This window comes from Sciurus carolinensis, chromosome 3 (assembly GCF_902686445.1).
Source record: "Sciurus carolinensis chromosome 3, mSciCar1.2, whole genome shotgun sequence".
NCBI classification, from domain to species: domain Eukaryota; kingdom Metazoa; phylum Chordata; class Mammalia; order Rodentia; family Sciuridae; genus Sciurus; species Sciurus carolinensis.
In genome coordinates, this window is record NC_062215.1 from 160,642,607 (window position 1) to 160,663,587 (window position 20,981).

Genomic DNA, 20,981 nt, shown 5'->3' on the forward strand with positions numbered 1-20,981 from the left:
CACACACACACACACACACACACAATGACTCCCATAAGAACATAAATGTTTTAGTTTCAGAGATTCACAAACACAAAGTAGTAAAATCAAAACTGTGTAAAACAATTACAAGATTACATAAGCATTAAGTTTAAGAACTTATTTACCTAGGGAATTCAGTGATTCATAGAGAAGTCCCCAATTGTCACACTTATCAAAATCTTAATGTGAAAAAAAAATGCCAAAGTCAGTAAATGAAGCAAGACTTTTTAAATAATAAGGATTTCTTTTCAAATCCAAGCTTGATCTTCTCTGGGTTCATGCTTCATTTACTAAAAGGAGAGAATGTCTACTTCATAGGGCTGAGTGGAAAACATGAGGTAGAAGGTGGAGCTCCAGATACTTAAAAACTGATGGCTACTGTTAACTCACTTCAGTAAACATGAATCCCAAAGAAATGGGATCCTACCCTTTTGTGTGTGCATGAGTATGTCCAGTTCCCAGACTGCTAAAAATATCACTATAATAGGCAGTATGCCAAGTCCTGGAGGGTTTTTCCAGGTAAGGAGGTAAGTAAGTATTGAATTTAAGAGAACTCTCAGCTATTGCAGCAGTACAGCCTTCAAATCAAATTGAATTTTCACACATGTATCTACCTAAAGTTCATTAAAAATTCTTTGGTATGAAAAAGTACCAATACTTTATTTGCATTCTTTATTATTCTTTATTTTTTGCATGGAATGATAAGTTTCCTACTTGTGTTTGTTAATCCAGTGATTTATTATACCCAGATAAAATTTTACCACTCTGTTTTCATGGGTTAACTCATTCTATAAATTATTTCCAGGGCTTTTATTGCTGGTGGTGTTTAAATTAGTAAGTGCACTCAAATATTTGATTTTTTTTAATAACAAATTCAATTAAGCCTGCTTTGCTCAAAATATTAGTGGAACTCTTTCCCCCCAAAACATTGCTTATTGAAATAAAGCATAAAGAACCTATGTTAGTAAATACAGTTATCTCATCCTTGACAAAGGTACCATAAACATACATTGAAGAAAAGATAGCCTCTTCAACAAATGGTGCTGGGAAAACTGGAAACCCATATGCAATAGAGTGAAATTGAACCCCTATCTCTTACCCTGAACAAAACTTAACTCTAAGTAGATCAAAGAACTAGGCATTAGACTAGAGACCGTGTGCATAAGAAATAAAATCAAGAATCAATAAATGGGATGGAATCAAACTAAAAAGTTTCTTCACAGCCAAGGAAACAATCAAGGATGTGAACAGAGATCCTACAGAATGGGAGAAAATCTTTACCCACCCCTCAGTCTATACCCAAAGGATTTAAAAACAACGTACTACAGCAACACAGCTGTTTATAGCAGCTCGATTCACAATAGCCAAGCTATGGAAACAATTTAGGTGTCCTTCAATGGATGAATGAATAAAGAAAATGCTGCATATATACACAATGGAATATTACTCAGTCATGAAGAAAATTAAATTATGGTATTTGCTGGTAAATGAATGGAACTGGAGAATATCATGCTAAGTGGAATAAACCAATCCCAAAAAATCAAAGACCCAATATTCTCTGATTTGTGGATGCTAACCCAAAACAAGGAAGGTTGGGAAGGGAATAATAGAAATGCATTAGATTAGACAAAGGGAAACAAAGGGAAGGAAAGGGGAGAGGAATAGGAAAGACAGTAGAATTTAGTGGGAATAACTCTCCTAGGCTTGTATTTAAATAAATAACCAAGGTAACTCCACATCATGTACAACCACAAGAGTGGGATCCTAAATAGAATAAGTTATATTCCATGTATGTGCAATTTGCCAAATATATTCTACTATCATGTATAACTAAAGAGAACAAATTAAAAATTTAAAAAAACAATGATAATATGAACGATTTAATTAGATAACAAGTAACTCAATTTTCTTTCTTAGTTTTTCAATTGGGGCAGAAGTTGGAGGGGAGACATTTAAATAAACATGGTAATTGATTTCACATACAAAAGAATTTGAATAAAATTTATGCTTAATGATTACAAAAAGAAGCTATGTTAGTTTGAAAAAAGTTATAAATTTATTTGAACTAAGTTTCAAGAGTGCCACTAATAAAGTTTGACTCACTTTTTAAAAATTATTTTTATTTTTTATTTTTAGTTATACATGACAGTAGAATGTATTTTGGCAGAACACACATACATAAATATAACTTATTCTAGTTAGGTTCCCATTCTAGTTGTCGTACATGATGTGGAGTTACCCTGGTCAGGTATACAGATACAAGGCGAGGAAAGTTATTACAATTAATTCTATTGCCTTTACTATTCCCCTCCCCACTCCCTTCTCTTCATTTCCCTTTGTCTAGTCCAATGAATTTCTATTGGTCCCCTCCCCAATATCCCTTGTTTTGGGTTAGCATCCAACAAATCAGAGAGAACATTCAGTTTTTGTTTTGGGGGGATTGGTTTATTCCACTTAGCATGATATTCCCCAGTTCCATCCATTTAACAGTAAATGTCATAATTTCATTCTTCTTTATGACTGAGCAATATTCCATTGTGTATATATGCCACATTTTCTTTACCCATCCATCCATTGAAGGATACCTATGTTGTTTCCAGAGCTTGGCTATTGTGAGCTGAGCTGCTCTAAGTTTTGGCTCACTTAATAGCAGAGATTGGGAGAAATTTAGTTCTTATCTTCCAAAGTCAAAAGAAGTTGATGAATTCATACAATAAAAATAAAATAGATAGCAGGACATGTTATCCTCATTGAACTCTCCTGGCTCACAAAAAGATTTTGATTCACTCAATAAGAAATAATCTGAAATCTTGAGAGATAAAAATATGTATTGATTATGAGTGAACAGGCAGTCATAATCACTCATTGTTGATGTACACCGACTTATTTATATAAAAACAGCAATTACAAAATTAAATTGATCTTCTCCCCAGATTATACTTTTCTCATTCTGTGAAAAATTTGGGCATCCTAATAACCCAAATGCAAACAAAAGAGAAGAAATAAGATGCTTTTTATATAATAAATGTTTAAATATTATTTATATTTTATTTAAAAACTATGAAACCATTTTGGCAATTTTATTTTTAATCAGTATTAATAAACTATACTACTTTTTTTAAAATCACATATTTTCAGCCATGTCATAACTGTGGAATATATATATTCTGGAATGTAATTATTCCTACTAAAATAGCATTGTACATAATTTATTTATTTAGTAATTTCATGTCGTAAGGTAAATATTTTGTCATATTTTGTTTTTAACATGTAATAAAATAAAGTGGAAATAAATATACTTATAACCTATGTTTTATTATTTTACATTTTTGAGTAGACATATTTACTTCAACATGAATATTTTTAGTGCAGGTTTCACATAAATTCTCCCAGCCCTACTTAAAATTTTATTCCTAGTATATTTTCATTCTATTGTCTAAGTTCCAATGTAGATCAATCCTTAATTTTTCCTAAATTTATCATTAATACTCTAATATTCAGATGACAAATGATTTGTATTATGGTTTGTTTTCATTACCAATCACCAGGATATTTTAAAGGAGACCCTATACATTTCCATAAATACTTTCTAGAGATGCTACAAGTAATCAGGCTGAATTTTTTTTTTTGAGAATGCCACCTCTCTCACACACCAACTAGATATTAATATAGCAATTGACACATCCTGGTAAGTAATTTTGACAATCTTCTAACTTAAAGAGTTCATCTCGCCATTTCCAGCCAAACTGATCTTTAAGTTGGAAAGTATATGCCATGTAATAATCCAATTACTTTAAATAAGGTTGAACATAATTATAAATTTATATTCATTTTAAAAATTAATTATGTAGACATTCTTGTGATCTTTTGAAAATGAGTTCAGGTAAACCTGAAAACCTCACCATAACCTTGCTGATTCAAATCTGCTCTAGGAAAGACACATTTCTGAAACACCTGAGGTACAGTGCTGCTGAATTACATAATCCTATCATTAGGTTCCAGTATAATCATTTTTCTCCATCTTATTGATAAAAAAAAAACTCTTGGAAATTACTCAGAGCATTCATAAATATTTCTATCTGTAAAATATGATTTTACAGATGACAAGTTACTTGTATGTGTAAACCAAACATAAATGGTTTACAGCTAAATCCTTTCTTTTTTCTTTATAAACTTCGATCCTGTTTGTTTTTGAAGAATGGAGGAACTTTGGATTATGTAGAAGGAAATGAGAGGGAGGAGGGGTATGAAAAATGGTGGACTGAGACAGACACCATTATCCTATGTACATGTATGATTACATGAATGGTGTGAATCTACATCGCGTACAACCATGGAAACAAAATGATGTATCCCATTTGTGTACAATGAATCAAAATGTAGTCTGTAAAAAAATTAAAAACTAAATGAATAATTAAATTTTAAATAAACTAAAAAGTAATAATATTGACCCCCTTCCCAGCTGTTGTATAAAAAGTATAAGAGGGCTGTGGCAGAGCACTTGCCCAGCATGTGTGAGGCACTGGGTTCAATCCTCAGCATCACATAAAAATAAATAAATATACTGTTTATCTACAGCTACAAATGTTTTTAATAGTACAAGAAAAAAGTTATTTGTTTGATTCTCAGAAAAGTCACAAACAGCAATTGCTACAGAGTGTGGCTAGAAGTGAAATCCATATGTAATGCCTCTGTCAGCAAAGACTTAGTAGAAGAGGGTTTATAATAAATATTCACATCTGCTGCTTTGGACACTCTAATCCATCCTAAGGATCTTTGCTGTGTCAGGCTTTGTTCTAGATGAAGAGGCCCAGTAGTTATAAAGGTTTGCAAATAGGCCATATTTATCATGGTTAGCATTACTTTTAAAACTTCTCTTTGTTTCAGAGATATTCTTGATGTTTGGGATATAATTTGGAATTAAATATTTCACTGTGGCTTTCATGGTGATACCATTCTAGAATTCATATTATAAAATGGATAAATTTTGTTTTCACAATATGTACCTACCTAAAGTCTGTGAAGAAGGCATCATTGATAACCATGCTGTACCTTTTGTGGAAAATAATGTCTAAAAACGCAGGCTGTGGATTTGAAATGCTGGTACTAAAATGTTGGCTCCTTCCATCTCTAAGATGTCATCATGAACCGGTTTCTTAGCTTTGTGTAGTCTCTCCTTCTTCACTCACACAATGACATTAATGCTATTTTCCTTATCATTAGAATGTTGTAAGAATTGTGTGGGATTATCCACACTGAGCCCTGCATATGGTATCTAGCATGTTGAGAGCTTAAAATTTTTTAAACACCATTGCTAAAATGATAACATGCTTCTAAGTGTGATTAGATAATCCAGTGGATAGAACTAATGTCCTAGTAATTTATCCTAAGTGCTGAGCTTACATAAAAACCTTCCACTGCCTTATTTGCCACTAAATTCCCTGATAATTTATTCCTCGACTTTTAAAATAAAATTTTTAATTAAAACTGAATTCTTGAATTGTTTTCACCTTGAAGAAATGATTCACTAAAAATAATATGACATAAAAATTATGGGAATACCCTGCATTGTGTTTAGATATACGATCTAACAAAAATTGAGTTTAACAAAGTTTTGAATTTTAACTTAGAGTAAAAAAATCCCAAGTCACTTGGAAATGGAGTTATTCATTTTCACTTCAACTCCAGAGAAAGTTTGTTGAGTTCATGAGTATTATCATTTTTAAAGTAGAAATGTATATTATTATACTTTTGAGCAATGATTTAGCATAATTTTGGTAAATAATTTTAAAGTAGAATACCAATTGTACAATATAAATTATTCATGGTATATATGTATAGGTATAGATCATATTTTTCCATAGGTAAAATTTCAAAACTATGCCATTTAAAACTTTTTCACATAGTCATTCGAAGAAGAAAGTTGCCTTGCTTAACTGCTTTCAATCTCATCTTTTCAAAATGATTTATTAATCACAAATACAAGGAGAACGGCAGGACACTCTGATGACCTCTGCATATAAAGCAGGCAGAGGATTAAACTTCATTTCCCCATTCTAAAATTTTATAATCTATTCATTGATGTGTCTTAATTTTTACTCAAATTATTTTTTATACAGGCAGGAGATAGTTTATATTTAATGACTGACATCTAACATAATAAAATGAGAGTCTGCTGAATCACAATCAAACAAAATATAATGTTCTATTGCTTATAAGATATAACTGCTTAAAATAAAATCTATCTCTCTCTCTCTCTCTCTCTCTCTCTCTCTCTCTCTCTCTCTTCCTCTCTCTCTTCAGGTCGAATATTAGCTCAAGCGAGTGGCAATGGGGTTATCCATTTGCTAGATCTTAAATCTGGGCAGATTCACAAATTGATGGGTCATGAGAGTGAGGCGCACACGGTGGTGTTTTCCCACGATGGACAGAGTCTGTTTTCTGGAGCCTCTGACGGCACAATTCGAATGTGGTCTTGACAGTCAGCAGCGTATCCCACTGTGGAGGGCATTCCCTTGAAGGCTTGAAAATGCTTCTTGGAGTCCCAAACCAGTAGATAACTGGTTAACTATGCCACTAGGTAACATTTACAATTTGCTTTAAAGCAGGCTTTGGACGTGTATTGTACTGTTCATACTGTTACCAATAAAATAAAATTAAAAAAACTTTTTGCTCATTTATTTGTGTCTGGGTCCTTTTTCTCTTATTTCGATAAAAATTTTAGAAACAGAGCATCTTTGCTAGGGTTTTGGAAGAAACAGCTTTACAATGACGCCTAATGACAGACTAGATGAATTACAGGAGATTGATTTTTAATGTTAGAGAACAACTGCAGGAAAACACGGCTACTTTTTTTTTTTTTTTTAATTAAATCAGACCCAAGCTGCAGACGACCGAAGTTTAATCATGTAGCATAGGGAAAGTCTTTTGTCAACCAAAGGGTCACATCAAATAGGCGAGTATATATTTTCAGATTCCTTGATAACGATTACGCCTTATCTGTTAATAACAATCAAGGACTGCAGATGGCTTAAATTTAAATGCATGCCTGTTCCGGAACTTTCATTTCTGCAACTCATTCAAGAATGCACGAGTTATAATTATAATTTTTAATTTTTTATTGTAATTTCAATGCAAATAAGTGTCGCGCACGTAGAATGCTTTCCCCCCTCCTAATGCACGCATCGCTGTATAAAGTGCGACTGCTTAGAGAACACTCTAGCCTGGTCGAAAGAAGCAGCTCGGGGATTTCGACCAAGCTGGGCTCAGAAGCCAGTTGTTGGCGCTGTCCGTGGTGCTGAGGAATTCCCGGCTGCCGGCAGAATGAGCTCCAAATCAGCAGTCTGCAAACTGCTCTCAGTGATGCAGAAACCCAGCTAAAGTTGCTCCTTTCCTTCACGTCCACAGTTAGCATTTTCTGGTGTGTAAGAAGGGATGCAAGCAACATATCGTGGACGATGCTGACGGTATTGCCGGCGGAGCGGGCTTTAAGCTACAGTATGCTGTTGCTGTTTGTGATCCTCAGAGCCTAGCCAAATCACCTCTACTGCCGTAGCAAACACTGTGTAAGTGAACTCATGTGTGGAGGAGGAGTAATCAGCCAGGAAATTTCATAGAAGGATCTAAGAAAATGCTAAAAATAAGTTCAACATGATTCTGCTACTGGGGTCTGGATTTCTACAGGACCAGCATTGCTTCTTGCTTTGAATTCTGAAGACAGGTCCAAAGCATATTTCTTATGTGTGTCTGCTGTGTTTCTCTCTGGAAGGGTGGGAGACTGCTTCTTGACTGTGTTTTGAAATGGGAGGTAGAGAGAATGGATTGCCTTTAGTTCATGCCTGAAAATGTATTCTTTGGGTGATTAAAGAGGAACTGCTTTCCTAAAACATACCTGACCTTTAAGTTCATACTGGTCTGTGACCCCCACCACCACCATTAACCTCCAGAGTGATTAGGTAAGTATATCTTATGACATGAGTTATGTTTGTTTTCTAAAAAAAAAAAAATAGATGCAGTCATTTTAAATCATATGTAGCAATATGGGGAGGGGGGAAAGTTTAGCTGGGAAGTGATTCTCAGTTTAGCAGTGTTTGCTTTCTTATTAAAAATCTTCAGATAATCATATTATTGGTTTCTCTAATGTTTCTTTTCTTAATAGTGTCTTAAATTGCACTAGAGCAATCAATTATGAAGAAGACTTTTTAATAAAATAGCCTAAGAACTTCGTTACATTGAAAAGAAACCCTTGTATTCTCCATGCAGATTTTAAAATGTATTTCATAAAATAAAAGCATGGTTACTGTTTATATAAAGTAGATATTACCCCCCTATTTTTACCTTTAAGTGTACATTTATCATAACCTGACACATTAATGCCTACCTGTGGCTTACAAAGAGATCATTTTCTGTGTCCTTTTGAAGCAGAATCATATGTGTATTTTATATGGCTTATCTTGTATGTATCGACAGATACTCCTGGAGTATTATAAGGATGCACAGTAGTTCCCCTTTCTTCCACGATAAACTTTCTAAATATGTAAGAGGTATATAAATGTATGATCTAATTAGTAAAATGTGTTTATGCTTTTTCAGAAGCTCCTATTATGTTTGCAGCCTCTGTAGTAATTTAGGAGGAAAAAATGCTTTGTCAAAGGGAGCTCCCAGCTTCTCAAGTAGAATTATAGGTTTGCAATTTCTTGTTCTGTCATGACTCATTATTTTTGACATATTTTAAGAGAAATCCATCTCCTTTATCATTACTACCCAAAAGGAATTCTAACATCAGAGAATTTTAGGGGAATTCTAATATCAGCTTTCTCTAAAAAGAGGACATGAATATACTACCTTCCATCTTACTATTACTACAATTTGCATATCTAACTTAAAATGCAAATATAGCCTAATAGTTTATGAAGTTGCCTAGCATCATCATCATCTTATTTAATATTATCATCTGTTTATACTAGAATTAAAGGAGCTATTTTACCATTGCTCTTAATATAATGTGAAAATAAACCAATGAATGACATTTGTAAATGATCTAAAAATGTCCTATATGTAATCTTAGTGATATTGTCATGAAGCTGATAGTTTTTTGGTAGGCACATGAAATATTTTACAACACTTTTCCTTATCTAATGCTCCTTAAAGTTACAGTTTCCTCAGAGCTTTTGTGTGAATTAGTTACTCCAAGAATCTAAATAAGAGCCCCACTATCAATACTTCCAAGCACTAATACTAACTGAAGTTTACAAGTCAGGGTCACCCAGTAATAAGTTATATTCTCTATCAAGTGGCAATGCCTCATTATTATTTTAAGGAATCTTCCACAAATGGTTTTATGGTGACATTTTTGTATGAATTACCTAAATGCAAATATTTTTGGCATTTCGAAGGGTTATGTTTCCAAGACTGTGTGATGATATTTATATTACATGGAAGCAATTAATCCAAATGAAATCATACAATTACTAGACTCAAGTTATTGTACAAAAACTTCATGGACATATCTTTCCTGCCCACTAGGAGCTTACCTCCTTAGTAAAATAAAGATGTGGACAAAATACAAATGCATTTGATTTTAACAAATCCTTTTCAATAGTTCTCTCATAATATTATTTTAAATCTTATCTCTCTTATTCCCTTCTGTGGAATAGTTATGCTGTTTTTATTATTAGTTACGTTTCCAGTTTAGATACATGTTGACTGAAAAAAAAAAGTAACTCATGTTCAGATCACTGTATTAATCCAATTATGGATATAAATGAGTAGGAGAGATTTTATACTGACTCCATCTGAATTATAACTTACATTCAACTGTTGGTTTACTCCCTTTCTTTTAGAATTCATTACTTTATACCAACCTTTTCAGTTTTGATACATTTGATGATCATACACATATCTTCTATCACTGACTAGTGCAATTCAAAGAAAAATAGAGCATGTGAGTTCAAATATTATTGAACTCTTTGTCAGTAGCTCCTTATAATCACCATTTCACCTCAGGAAAACCATTTCATATAATTTAGACAAAGCCAGACCTTTGAAATTTAAAAGGTAAATACAAACTGAAGGTTTGCACATAAAATAATTCCAAAAATGACAGATGTCAATGAGCATATTGCCAAGGATACACTCCCCAGACTTCACAACGAAGTACAAATGATTGCATGAACTTAATCTATTTCGGGTCTTAGTATCTGCCCCCCTTGATCCCAGTCTTAGGATCTTCCAAATAGAACCCAAACAGACAATTTAAGAGCATGGGATTAAATGAATCTATACTTTCATTATATATATCAAATTCTTTTTTAAATATTTATTTTCAGCCTACCCCTCTTGTATTCCCATGGAAGGAGCTGAGTATATTTAATAATAGGAGCACACCCAGAAGTCTTTGAGGAGGGGCATGGCTCTTCATATTCATGAAGCTTGCATACTTCTATTGGTCATCCCTGGATTGGTCACCTCTGCTGCCATCAGTCATGAAGACTATCCTGCTGATGAAGGTGACCAGACCTCCAGTAATGACAATCTGATCTTTGATGACTATCGAGGGAAAGGGTGTGTGGATGACAGCGGCTTTGTATACAAGTTGGGAGAACGGTTTTTCCCAGGGCATTCCAACTGTCCATGTGTCTGTGCTCTAGATGGACCTGTTTGTGACCAGCCAGAATGCCCTAAAATTCACCCAAAGTGCACAAAAGTGGAACACAATGGATGCTGTCCTGAGTGCAAAGAAGTGAAAAACTTTTGTGAATATCATGGGAAAAATTACAAAATCTTGGAGGAATTTAAGGTATGAATTACCCTCCATATTTACTGAATACTAACTTTTCATATCGCATGCTTAGTAGATCATTATATTAATATCAACGTTGGAAAATATATTTCAAAATTTATCCTTCATTCGCAGCATTATGATTCTAGCTAACACAAATAAGATCCTGCTTGACAAATGGTCCATTGGTTTGTTGTTGGTGTTTGTAGAGTTTCACAGTAAACTTCTTCTTAGAAGTATTTGGGACATGCTTAATGTCTTTGATTTGGGGCCTTTAAACATTTCTCTATGTTATTATAAAATATGTTTTTTGAGGGAAGGAAATTTGTTTGTAGGCTATGTGTCTATTAAATTATTTTTCAAGTTTGTTAATTTTGTTATGTTTTGGCTATTTAGCCTGTATTTGGAGGCTTTTAACTGTGGTCTTGAAGTATTTGTTTAGTGTGTGGAAATGTGAGTGCTATAGTAACACACTTCCAAGCTATGACTTTCATGTTAAGAAAATACACTGGGCCTACTTGTTGTAGAACAGGGTCCCTGTCTCTTCTCTGCTTATCAAACTTTTTATTTACAGCATTCATAGAAAACTGAATTTTTATCATAGTGTTAAAAAAAGACATTTCTTTTCAACATCCATTGTATTTCTTAGTTGTTTTTTTTTTATGCTTGTGATTTAGAATCAAGTAACTTAGAGTTCATTTTTATCTGTCCTTGGATTCTCTTTTCTCGAATGGCTAGTTTTCATTAAAATGTTCTATAAGCCAGATATGAATCTTGAGAGCATGAAATAATACATCAAAAATATCCTTTTTAATTGTAATGGCAGTTTGTGCCTTGGAGTGTCTGTCATACTGATGGCTTGATATGAAAAGTTCTCATTTCACCTAACCATGTCCTATGGCAAGGTACTCAGAATAATATAGATAAAAGATATAGCTAGTTTTCATTGCTTTCGATCTTTTTAGGTTATGGGTTCACACCGGGAATTTACCCAGGAATGTCATACCATTTTAACTGGATTCCTTAGAACATAAGGGGAATTACAATTAGTTTATCAGCTTTCTTAGACATACATATTATTATAGACTTTTCTATTTCATGTATAAAACTTTGCTGCACAATATTGACAAGTAAAGAGTAGAGAGTCTAGTGAAATTATCATTGACACCATATAATAGTGAATAGTATACTATTTATGCATTTACTGATGACTTTGTGGTCTCTGAAATGTCATATATACTTTGACATTAGCTATTTTTACTTTCAGGTTAATAATGAAAGTAAACACAAGTACTCAACATGTCAAGGTTTGTAGAACCATGTCCAGAATGCTGTCACTCCCTTCTAACACGCATATGTATCTAGGGTAGGGTGCAAAAAGGTATTGTAGGAACAGTGATACCTCAAACAAAACAGTATATCAGGTCAAGTCTGTGAGGGATGCATAATTTACTAATTAGTATTTAATAAAGAAGATAAGAAGTTGATTATATGAACTTAACTCACCACTAAAAAGTGCTATAATTTCCCCTCTATTATATTAAGGTGATAACTATGTTACCATGTCAAATAGTAACATAGTTATTAATATATATGAACAAAATATGATCCTCTCTCTACTATAATCTAACCCTACTCTATCCCTCCCTAATATATAACCTACTGATGTACACAGCTTTGCCACTTGATTTTCTGTGACATTGGATTTTTAAATGTGTTACTTTTTTTTTCAAAATAGATGTCATGTAAGAATGAGGAACTAAGATAAAGAAAGTTTAAGTAACGTCTCCAAAATTGTAAGGTAACTTAACTTATTCTAAATGACACATTTTTGACAGTAAAATCTATTCAATCTCTCGAAGCACTTTGGCTCTCTGGTTAGATAAACCTGGATTCAAATCCCAAATTCATCAATTCGAGTAAATTACAGGATGGAATCCTAAACTTTTTGAATCACAGTAGTAATAACTGTGAAATAACCATGTACTAATCTAATTAACTGTGTTAGGAGGAGACGTTGAAAATATTTAATAAAATATAATTTATGTGAAGTTAATAGACCTGTGGTGATGGATACATACTTGGTACTGAATAAAGGGTTATTTTTCTCTAATATCCAGTGATTTACTCTATGTTCTAAATTCTTCTATGGTTTTGCCTGTGTCTTATAATGGAAGTTCAACTTTAAAAGCTTTTAAATGAAGGAATCCCAATATATCTTAAATGCTTTACTTATCCACATGAATTACATAACTGTATTAGCCATAATTTGTCACTTTGCTTCTCTTCCAATTCAAAGAAAAAAAAATTTAAATAAAAATAAAATTAAAAACAAAACCAGCTCACAATGAATTAGTACATAATTTGTAAAGATGTATAGAACTTTCATTTAATAATTTTGATATGTTATTAAGGCAGTTGTAATATTAGATATTCTTTGTATATAATATATTCATCCAATAAGCATTTATGAACTGTTCAGTATACAAGATACTGTGGATATATATACATTGGAAAGCAAGATACCTAGAAGTCAGTCTTTTTTCACTAGGCATAATTGATTTGAAAGGGTAGAAAGGCAGTTAAAAGTTATACTTGTGACCATAAAATTCTAATGTAATTCCCCAAGGATTGTAATGTCAGAAGCTTATCAACAGGTATGAAACTTGGTCAAGTACGAATTTTTTAAAGGTTAGTCAAAGTTGAGTCTGTTCTTCAAGAAATATTAAAATTGATCTGAGGAGATTAAAATTCCAAAGTGGAACTGCTGGAGCAAAATCAGAGGTAAATTTGGATATGTGTTGGTAGACAGTGGATAGAATAGACTAGGTCAAAATATTTAATATTAGATTCAAATATCTAATATCAGAAGTAGAACAGATATAAAACACCAGTCATTGTGCATAGAGGTGACCTAGTTAAACAGGATTGCTAAAGAAGATTATCTTTATCCAAATATGGAATTGAAAAGAGGGGAAGAAAAATAAATAGTGGGAGAAAAGAGAGCTATCGAAAACAAATAAAACAAAACAAAGAAGATGTGATGATTGACATGCATAAGGACAAAGACATTCAGGGTCATTTCCAGGATAAAATCTAAATTCGTTAGTGTAGACTAGATACTACTCACCAACGTCTTCAAACACTTCAACCTCCAGTGACTTCTCTTCCATGCATTTGCATATTCTGTTCCACCATATGAGCACTTACTCAACATTGCTTACCTCTATGAGTCCTAGACTACTTCAGGACTCTGTAAATGCCATCTCACTGTCTGTCCTAGCGCTGTGTCCCAGGCTGGATCATGCTCCTCTTCTACATGTTCCCACAGCATGCTGTGCTCACTTTTATAACAAGAATGGTCATGGTAATGGTAGTAGTAATAGTAATGGTAGTCAGATGCTGTCAAGAGCCTTACATTTATCAACACATTTCAAGATTTGTAAGACTTTTGCTTCCATTAGCACCATTGTACAGATAAGAAAAATGAAGCATCAAAGTGTAACTTGCCCAAAGTCACACGGCTGAAAAGTGGAAAAATTAGGGTTCCAAACCAGGCAGCCTTGCTGGGTTCTAAGTTCTTCACCCCTCTCCTGCTCTAGTAACACTGCAATAACACATATAATATGAAACCACCTGGGTCTTTTGCTAGAAACTACCAGTTTCTTTCTCCACTGTGAACAGTTTGGGTCTAGGAACAGTGTTTTTTTATTTTTCTCCTCTAATCCCAAGCCCCTGGATTATGTGAGTCACATGGCATACGGGGTCCGATTATTACTGAACATATAGAATAAATAGGTTAATTAGAATCTCTTTAAGATTCCTTAGTGTCTGTTTCTGTGTTGATCTCTTCAAATTCATGTGAAGAATGATCTTCAGGTAGCTAAAGAGGCACACATTGTTCCCAGATGGAGCACCTGTTTCCGGATTGCTTCTTCTGCCGACTCCTCTCCCAGGCCCTCCCTAGCCAAGGCTGGTCTGGCCACTCATCCCTGTCTTGCAATGACCGCCCAATGTTCTGGTTGTGCTGCCTCACACTGTATAATGTGTGAGACACATGAACACATCATACCTCAATCTTTTCTGATTAGCAAATTCAAATGTAAATTGATCTATATATGTTACTCCATAGGACGAATAATGTTCTTCATAAAGGTGGTAGGGATATATTTTTCCATTTACTGATGCAAGCTTTGAAAATAGATTTCTCTCTAATCTTTTTGAAAACGCTAAATTCTCCAGTGTTCTGGTAATATTGTATTAAGATAAAGGTCACTGTATAGTAGGTTCTCTCATTTTTTTTTTTTAATATGTTCCCAGGCAATATAGCACTGAAACTTACTTTTTTAGGAAATATGATGTATAAATCATAAATTATAATAGCATTTCTTACTCCCACCCCAAAAAGTTGATTAGAAATGTATACTCTATCAGCTTTGACTCTGCTGAAGTATTTTATGCTGTTTCTCAAAGGAAAAATAATTTCTTATTTTGTTCAGTATTTTTATAACTCTGCTAGAATTAGCCTTTTTGGATATTTCTCTACATTTTAAAACTTGCACTGATTTAGTTTTAGGTCATACACTGAAGGTTATACTACATGCAGCTGAAGGAGATCCTATTTCAGCTTTTGCATAGCCTGTTTTATTTTGAAGTGATTTTCTGCAGTCAATACCCAGTGTCCCCAAATCAGGATTTGGATTTGGCTAAGATCTGCCTTTCCCTGCTCGCAGTGACCTTCATGCTTTCCCCATTTCTAGCCAAGGATAGTTGATAAGGTGCCTTAGTTTTATATTTGAAGGGTTTAGTGTAAATATTTACTCATGTTTCACTTTTTATATAGATGTTGTTTTCTTTTTAAATAAACTTATTTTCATGTCATGTTAAACTACCTTGCTTTTACCCTGAATTTTTCACCTAATATTTAAATCTTGAGGAATGAAAACAAAGAGGAAAAACAATTGAACAGGATATTTTTCCAAATTATCACACCCATAAAAAATATTGATGCCAGTTTAGATTTGGAATTGATTTGTTCTTTAACGGGTATGTTCAAAAGGAAAGAGAATTTCCAAAACTATCATTAATCTGCACCCACATCAGTAATGCCGATGTTATAAAACATTAAATCTGTAAAAATGTTAAAGTTGAAAGGATTTTTGAGTTTAGGTTTGAGAGATTTGTTTTATGTCTGGTTGTTTTTGCTATGGAAAAAGAATGGAGGGCAACATATTGAAGGAGCTAAGGACCAGACTTAGAAAGGAAAGAGAAAATAATGGAAGCTGGAGGGAAATCTCAGTTGAGGAGACTAATCAGTAATACAATTCCCCTCACTTCACCCTAACCACTCACCTACCTACCATTGAACCAGTCTCTATGAAGGGCACATTAACTAAGTAAGATGTTTACACAAGGCAAAGAGATTTAGAAAGCATCTTTTCAGAAGTATGAAGGTTATATTTATTGTAATAACAAATAGATGGATTTTGAGTATGGGCGAGATTTTTAAAGAATTTTATACAAGAGAGGATTTAAAAATTATTAGCATATGGGTTGGGGAATCATCATTTTAAAGATACTCTCCTAAGAAAACCCTGGAAAACATCATAATTTTCAGCACTAAAAATGGTTGAGAATTTTGTGGAATGGTTGAAAAGCTTAATTCCATAATTATTCACTCCACAAAACATAGTTCCTGTTTTGCAGAGCATGTTGGGGCTTTGAAGATGAAAATGGCCTATGAATGAGTTGAGGAATGGTTTCTCAAGTTACTAGGACATAAAAGAGATTGAATCATCACTGCTACTTAATCTGAGGTTCAGAGGCAGCATGCTGAATGCAGGGGTTCAAAGTGGATATTCTCAATGAGGGATTTCCATCTTTGTAAATATCCAGGAACTTTGATTTAATTTTTATAATCTTTTACCAAGACAACTTTATGAAAATCATCACAACCTTTCTTACAATTATTAAATTGTGTATAGTTGGCATTTTTAAAAAAATTCACAATGTACCCTCCAACTATCAAAGAGATCAGATTTTTTAAATAATTTATCTTTCCAAAAACTCTATTGCTAATAAGGGTGATCCTTTCATATTTAACACTTTCTAAAACAAAGGAGTAGAAGCATAAGAATATGTGACTGCCACATTCATCCCCTCAGAGGTGAAATAGGCCCTTTGCAGTCAAAATTAGTCTCTTGCTTTACATTTTAAAAGAACCGATGGCCACCAGCCATTTGGTTTGTAGTACGCAGGAGCAGTTTTTCATAGTTGTTCACTGATATTTATTACTGTCCTTATTGGAAGATGCTGCTATTAGTGGTGATAACTGCGTGATAAGTATGACTACAGAGATTTGTGACTGGGCTTCTGTGCCCTGTGCACATGGGGAAATCAGTGCTTGATTTGCAGCCATGTCTGAGATTTGCAGAGCTTGTCACCATTAGCGACTACCTCAGACTTGAGGTCAACCCTTGGCAGTTTATAGACATTGTTGCCCCTTCCTTAAGGATGTGCCAATAGTGGGAAGGATGAAGCTGAGAAGATAATGATCTCATAATGCCCCTTCCAAATTTGAACTCCACTTATATAAGGTTTGGTATATGTTTAAAATGTGCCTATTTTTAATTGTGTTTTTAACTCACCAAAATAGAGTGAATATTAGCAAGTGTATCTTTTCTATTTCCTATATCTTATTTCATAACTCAGATCTAGTCATATTTTGTGCATATTTTTAGGTTCATTGATAATCTATATAATATAGTCTTGCTCCACTGATGCACTGATCTGTGTGTGTGTGTGTGTGTGTGCGCGCGCTAAATTATAGGGAGCGTGAGTACTCCTGTCTTTGATAAAATTTTGTTTTCAGATTAGGGGAATCCTTTATGTCTACTCCTTAATAGTTCTGACCACATTTTTGTTTTGTTTTGCTTTCCTGCAGCTTGATTTATATATCAGGCAGTGTGTTTTATGAAGGACAGCACAAGAAAAACCACTCAGTGTATTTTTTATCTGTGCTTCGTCAAGCTTTCAAGGAAGTGTTTAAGACAAATAGCTAAGAGAAGATTTGAAGTGCTCAGTGGGTTTGCTTTCTCAAACAATAGCCATAATTAATTGGGGACTGGCTTATTTTAGAGTCTGTGCTTTGGACTTTTATCATCACTACTGATTAGCATCACTCATTTCAGTCTAACACACCACCATTGCTGATTTCCTTGACTTTAGTCAGTCATACAGCACATCACAATAAAGCCTTCTTTGCAAGGATTTAATGACATCATGGAAAAAGTGAATAAAATTCTAAAGGAACAAGAAAAATCAATCATCTCTTAAAACTTTCTTATACATTTTTACATGACTATATAAAGTTGTCTAGAAGTGTATAAAAGTTCACTGAACACAACTCTTCATTTTTGCCTCGTTATATCAGATGACCATAAACAAAACTCAATATATTTTTAATTTCCCATCTATAGAATTGAAACAATAATGTCATCACATGTCTTGAAAAGAACAAATAGTGTCTGGAATTTGAAAATTAGAATATCATGTCTCAATATATAAGTAGAGATTTTAACTACTTAAAAGAGTTATTTTGTTTTTTGTTCATTTTTTTTCAAATTGGGCATTATTTGGCCTGGATTTTCAAAATTGTTTTAATATTGACCTTTCACTGTTACTTCATGGATTGTGATTATATTTGTAGTTTCTAAGTTTAAATAACTTTTTTCAATTATAAAAGTTGAATATTATGGTTTTTATGTATATTTATGCATATCTACTTTTAAGAACTGGCCAAACAAATTTAGATCTATAAAGAAACTTTGAAGTTACTTTGTCTAGCTCCCTTATTTTAGAGGTGATAAAACGAAGACTAATATAAACTTAGTGATAACACCATCATGACACAGCTCATTATTTGCAAAAGCAATATTAATATATCATTTTCTTGTGGTATCTCTTCTACATTTTATTATCTTTGGGTTTAACAAGAAAATTCAAGCTGATTTGCATCTTCTTTTCTAATAAATACGTTGGATGCAGAGATTTATTTCAACCAATTGTCTATAGAAATGTGATATTAGGACTTATCACCATGGCAACCTAGAGTTACAAGTAGAGAAGAACAATAAAATATTGGCACATCTAAAATCAATCTTTGATTTGGATTGAATACAATTTGTGAAACAAGCCTAAGTTTGCAAAGGCTCTGATAAAAGGGGGGTCTGTTGTCTGAAAATGAAAAAAATCTGTAATTAAACCAAACAATATAAACCAAAATAAAATGAAAATATCTCTCATTGGATACTACTTATTTTCCTCCCCTGAGAGTATTTTATTCTACAAAGTAACAAATAAACTAAACTACTATTTTTCTCTCATATATTTTGGTGATTTTTAGCAACTGGGGCTGATAAGTTTTATTTTTTTCATTCAGCAAACTCCTACCTCTCACTAGATGGCAGGAATGGGGTGTGCAAATGGGTGGAGTGTGGAAAAACGTCTAGTTCCATGACATTAGAACAAAGGAATCCCCCTAAACTGACAGATAATCTGTGTGACCTAAGGAAGAAATATTGCAAAAATCCCCATTCCTTCATCTCCCCTGCTTTTATTTTGATTTAAACTATTTAAATTCATATTATTCTATGGATAATATAAATATATTTTTCTATAAATAATATAGATTATTTTAATTTATATTATTCTATAAACAATCTCAGATTATTCTGATCAGCTTGTTTGGGGAATCATGGCTATAAGATCAGCTTTTCCAGACTGTTTTCTAAGGGACACTGGCACCCTGTGAGATTTTTAGTGAAGACTTCCAGTTGTTTTTCATGATCGCCTAAATTTGAGGAATGATGATCTTTTAAACTCTTCTGGAAATGTACAGTGCACATTTGGAAACTGAGACCACTTGAATGTATTTAAAAGATTTGTTTGAGAATTTGTGTGAGAATGTATATTCCACATCTAAGAAATCAACAGTTGGTGAAAAGTGAATTTTCTAGTAGGTCCTACTGCTTCCAGCCAGGTGGCCTAGGCATGCAGTATTTTCTCTGTCTGGATTTTCACATCTCCAAAATAGAGATCACAGGAGAAACTACTTGGCACCCAGTAAGCGATTCATAAAGGCTACCTGACATTTTTTACTACTATTAATATTAAGCCATATTTAGTCCAGGATTTCACAAATTTATGTGAGAGTAGGACACTTTTTTCCCTCATAACATCTATTAACATCTTAAAATTCATACAAGTTCAATAAGACACAGTTTCAGAAATACCTTGCTAGTGATTCTAAATGGCCTAATTTCTTCATTTGACTCTTATGGACACTTAATGATAAAATCTATTTGTCTCTACTTCTTGAAGTTCCCCAAATTGCATTTACGTAACTATTTATGGTAATTTATTAATGTGTGTTACATAAAACAATTCAGTTGAAAAATGACACTTTGGAATAATGATGATAATAACAGTAATAGTACCAGTTACATATAACCAATCATTTAAGTTAGGGATTGGCACACTAGAGTCCACAGGCCAAACCTAGTCTGCAGTTTCTTTTGTAGCTTTAAAAGAAAAAGGGAGGAGGGGTTAAGTTTTTAAAATTTTTTGTAACTTTTATTAGAAAACAACCATGCTTATTGATTGTATTGGTTGTGGTTGCCTTTCGAGTGTTCCAGAGACGATATGACTTTAAAATCTAAAATAGTTATCTCTGGTCCTCTATAGAAAAAGTTGGCTGATCCTTGATCTGAACTCAAGTTGTTCTTCCCTTTCCAACTTCACTTATATTGTGCTGGCACCAAACTCTTTTAACCTGCATTCTTAAAGGTCACACGTTCTTTAGGGTAGTGCTAGATAAAGATCCTACATCAGTTGTGGTGAACTTGGGGTTCTCTTTTAACACATGTAAATTTTAAAAGACCTGCAGTTTTGCCAATTTTAAATCTGCTATATGTACTTAACAGCAGTTATGTTAAATCGCATTTCTTTGTATACTTGGCTTCAAAAAATAAGGCTTTACTTTTGGCATTGCTGCATAGTAATTTGTTAATTTTTCACTTACCAGAATTCTCAGATGAAATAAGTAAGCAAGGATTATAAAATGTCCAACATTTTTATATTCCATGTGTTCCCCTTTGAGGGTAGGACAAGTCACAAAAGT

General features: G+C 33.3%; 2 protein-coding genes across 2 annotated transcripts in view; both read left to right on the forward strand.

The window, feature by feature from the left end:
• Spag16 (sperm associated antigen 16) overlaps positions 1-6,632 on the forward strand; it is a 1,066,789-nt gene extending 1,060,157 nt beyond the window's left edge. The window contains exon 16 of the mRNA XM_047546617.1: positions 6,325-6,632. Coding sequence (XP_047402573.1) covers positions 6,325-6,500 — 176 coding nt within the window. The 3' untranslated portion in view covers positions 6,501-6,632. The remainder of the gene's footprint in view (positions 1-6,324) is intronic.
• A 1,227-nt stretch (positions 6,633-7,859) lies between these two features.
• Positions 7,860-20,981, forward strand: part of Vwc2l (von Willebrand factor C domain containing 2 like) — a 147,836-nt gene continuing 134,714 nt past the window's right edge. The window contains exons 1-2 of the mRNA XM_047547741.1: positions 7,860-7,976; positions 10,350-10,819. Coding sequence (XP_047403697.1) covers positions 10,430-10,819 — 390 coding nt within the window. The 5' untranslated portion in view covers positions 7,860-7,976; positions 10,350-10,429. The remainder of the gene's footprint in view (positions 7,977-10,349; positions 10,820-20,981) is intronic.